The sequence below is a fragment of the Gavialis gangeticus genome, unplaced genomic scaffold (assembly GCF_001723915.1).
Source record: "Gavialis gangeticus isolate Ggan-Ray unplaced genomic scaffold, GavGan_comp1, whole genome shotgun sequence".
In the NCBI taxonomy this organism is placed as follows: Eukaryota; Metazoa; Chordata; order Crocodylia; family Gavialidae; genus Gavialis; species Gavialis gangeticus.
Window position 1 is genome coordinate 20,659,358 of NW_017729034.1, and position 2,011 is coordinate 20,661,368.

Consider the following 2,011-nt stretch of genomic DNA (forward strand, 5'->3'; position numbering starts at 1 on the left):
CAGCCCAGCATGAACAGGGCCGTCAGCACAAAAGCAAGCAGGCAAGATGGCCATTGCCCCTGCACCCTTGCTGATGATTGGCTGAGTGCTGCCAGTCATGCAGCCCCACCCCACTCCACAAATCAGTGGTGAGGGATGAAGACTCAAATCAGCAGCCAGGGGCAGGGCCACTAGGGCCCCTCGGCCAGAGGCATGGGGGGGCCCCCCCACCACACTAAACCCTTGAGAATAGCAGCTGGCCCCCATACTTTGCATGTAAAATTGGATGGCTGCCTCCTTGAATCGGGCAGACATCTAGTCACTGGATTATGAATTACAAAATGTGCATAAAAATATTCAAAATGGGATTTCCAAAAGCACCTAATGAAGATCTGATAAAGAATGCCTTGTATTAAAATGCTTGTCTAACTGTATCTCAGCTATGCAATTGGTCCAATAAAAAACATCACCCACAAAAACCCTTGGCTCTTGCAAAACAATCTAGGAAATTTAGGGGGACAAGTTAATTATTTAAGTGCTTTTGAAAAAAATCTCACCTTTGAAAGAGATTAGTGATTAATAACATCTTGAAAAAGCCAAACTTGATAGCATGCCTATTAGGATTATTACACATCTGTCATGTACTATCTGAGCAAGAACCAAAAGAGGTACCTCTATCTCAACTTTCCATGACAACCAGGCAGGTGAAATCAGTGTACATAATTTGCTGAAGAGGAACAATACTTATGACAATTTGATTAGAGATTCTTAAATTTAAAGAGCTTGATACATTACGCAATTCAAATTGGGGTTGCATTGCAGGTCAAAGCCATAACTGGTTTCTTCCACAGGGAATTTGGATACAAGTGCCAAAATGTACTGAGCTAGTAGGAAGTCAGATTGAGTGCAGTCCCTTACATAAAGATAAGTGAAGTTCAGGTGTATTAACATACCCATATATTAGAGAATTCCGAGTAAAGTTTAATTGCATGCACTCTGGCAAGATGACTAACTTTACAAACCCCGCCTTTCCCCCAGCATTTCAGTACTGCAGCTAACAAAAACACTTCAGCAGTTTACAGCAACTTTCCAATGGGAATCTAAAGACAGCCCAAAAAAATAAAACTGATCTCCTGGTGTTCAATTTTAACTAAGAAATAGGAATCCTTAAATCACAGTGAGCTTTAATATCTGACAGGTTGGGTTTTCTAGGCATCTGACTTCTTACCGACCTTGTTGAACAGGAAGGCTCTTCCTGTGGCCCCTGTAAAGCGTGTGGATATGAGCTCTGAGCGATTGGTCAAGATTGTGTCACAATTTGCACAGGAGAACAGGCGAGTGCCACCAATGTGATCCAGGAAGATTCTGCCCATTTTATTAAGCTTCTTTAAATCTAGACTCAGAACCTGAAACCAAGAAAAGAGATATTTCATTCATGCAGAAAAATTCACAGAAGGCTTCCTTTGACAGAAGGCCAAAGCATTCTGCAGGGCAATTCAAGTTAGTGAACATACAAACAAGTTTACATATGAATTACTGCACTCAGTTACAGTTGGCATTCACTCTTTATTCTTCAACCCTGATGGAAAGAGATTACAAGCCTCACCAAAATGAAAAGGTTCTCTTCTACAAGTGTTCACCCTACTAGTAAGATATTTTAAGTGCACACACACACATACAAGGCATGCCAAGAAGGGGAATGTGACTTGCAACACACTGCTGGTAAGTCTCCTCAAATTGATATAAACACAAAGGAAATTCAACATGGCCCTCCAGCAGTTCTAGAATCATTGGCTTCTTTAAAGCAGCAATTTTACAGCATAGCCTGTGTGCGCGTAATTGCCGATGGTCATTTCCTTATATTGCTGCCACAGGGCAAGATATAAGCCAGGCAAAAAGCTGGAATATTCTGAACAATTGCAGGAGGGGGGAAGAGACAGGATGCACAAGATGAGAAGTACATTATGACAAATGAAGTACATCAGCAGGCAATATGCCAAAAAAAAAAAAAAAAAAGCAGTAACTCAGACAT

The 2,011-nt window shown here is 41.4% G+C and overlaps 1 protein-coding gene across 1 annotated transcript in view; it reads right to left on the minus strand.

The window, feature by feature from the left end:
• The window catches only part of YPEL5 (yippee like 5), a 21,650-nt gene that overhangs the window by 8,258 nt on the left and 11,381 nt on the right, over window positions 1–2,011 (minus strand). The window contains exon 2 of the mRNA XM_019527248.1: window positions 1,212–1,385. Coding sequence (XP_019382793.1) covers window positions 1,212–1,352 — 141 coding nt within the window. The 5' untranslated portion in view covers window positions 1,353–1,385. The remainder of the gene's footprint in view (window positions 1–1,211; window positions 1,386–2,011) is intronic.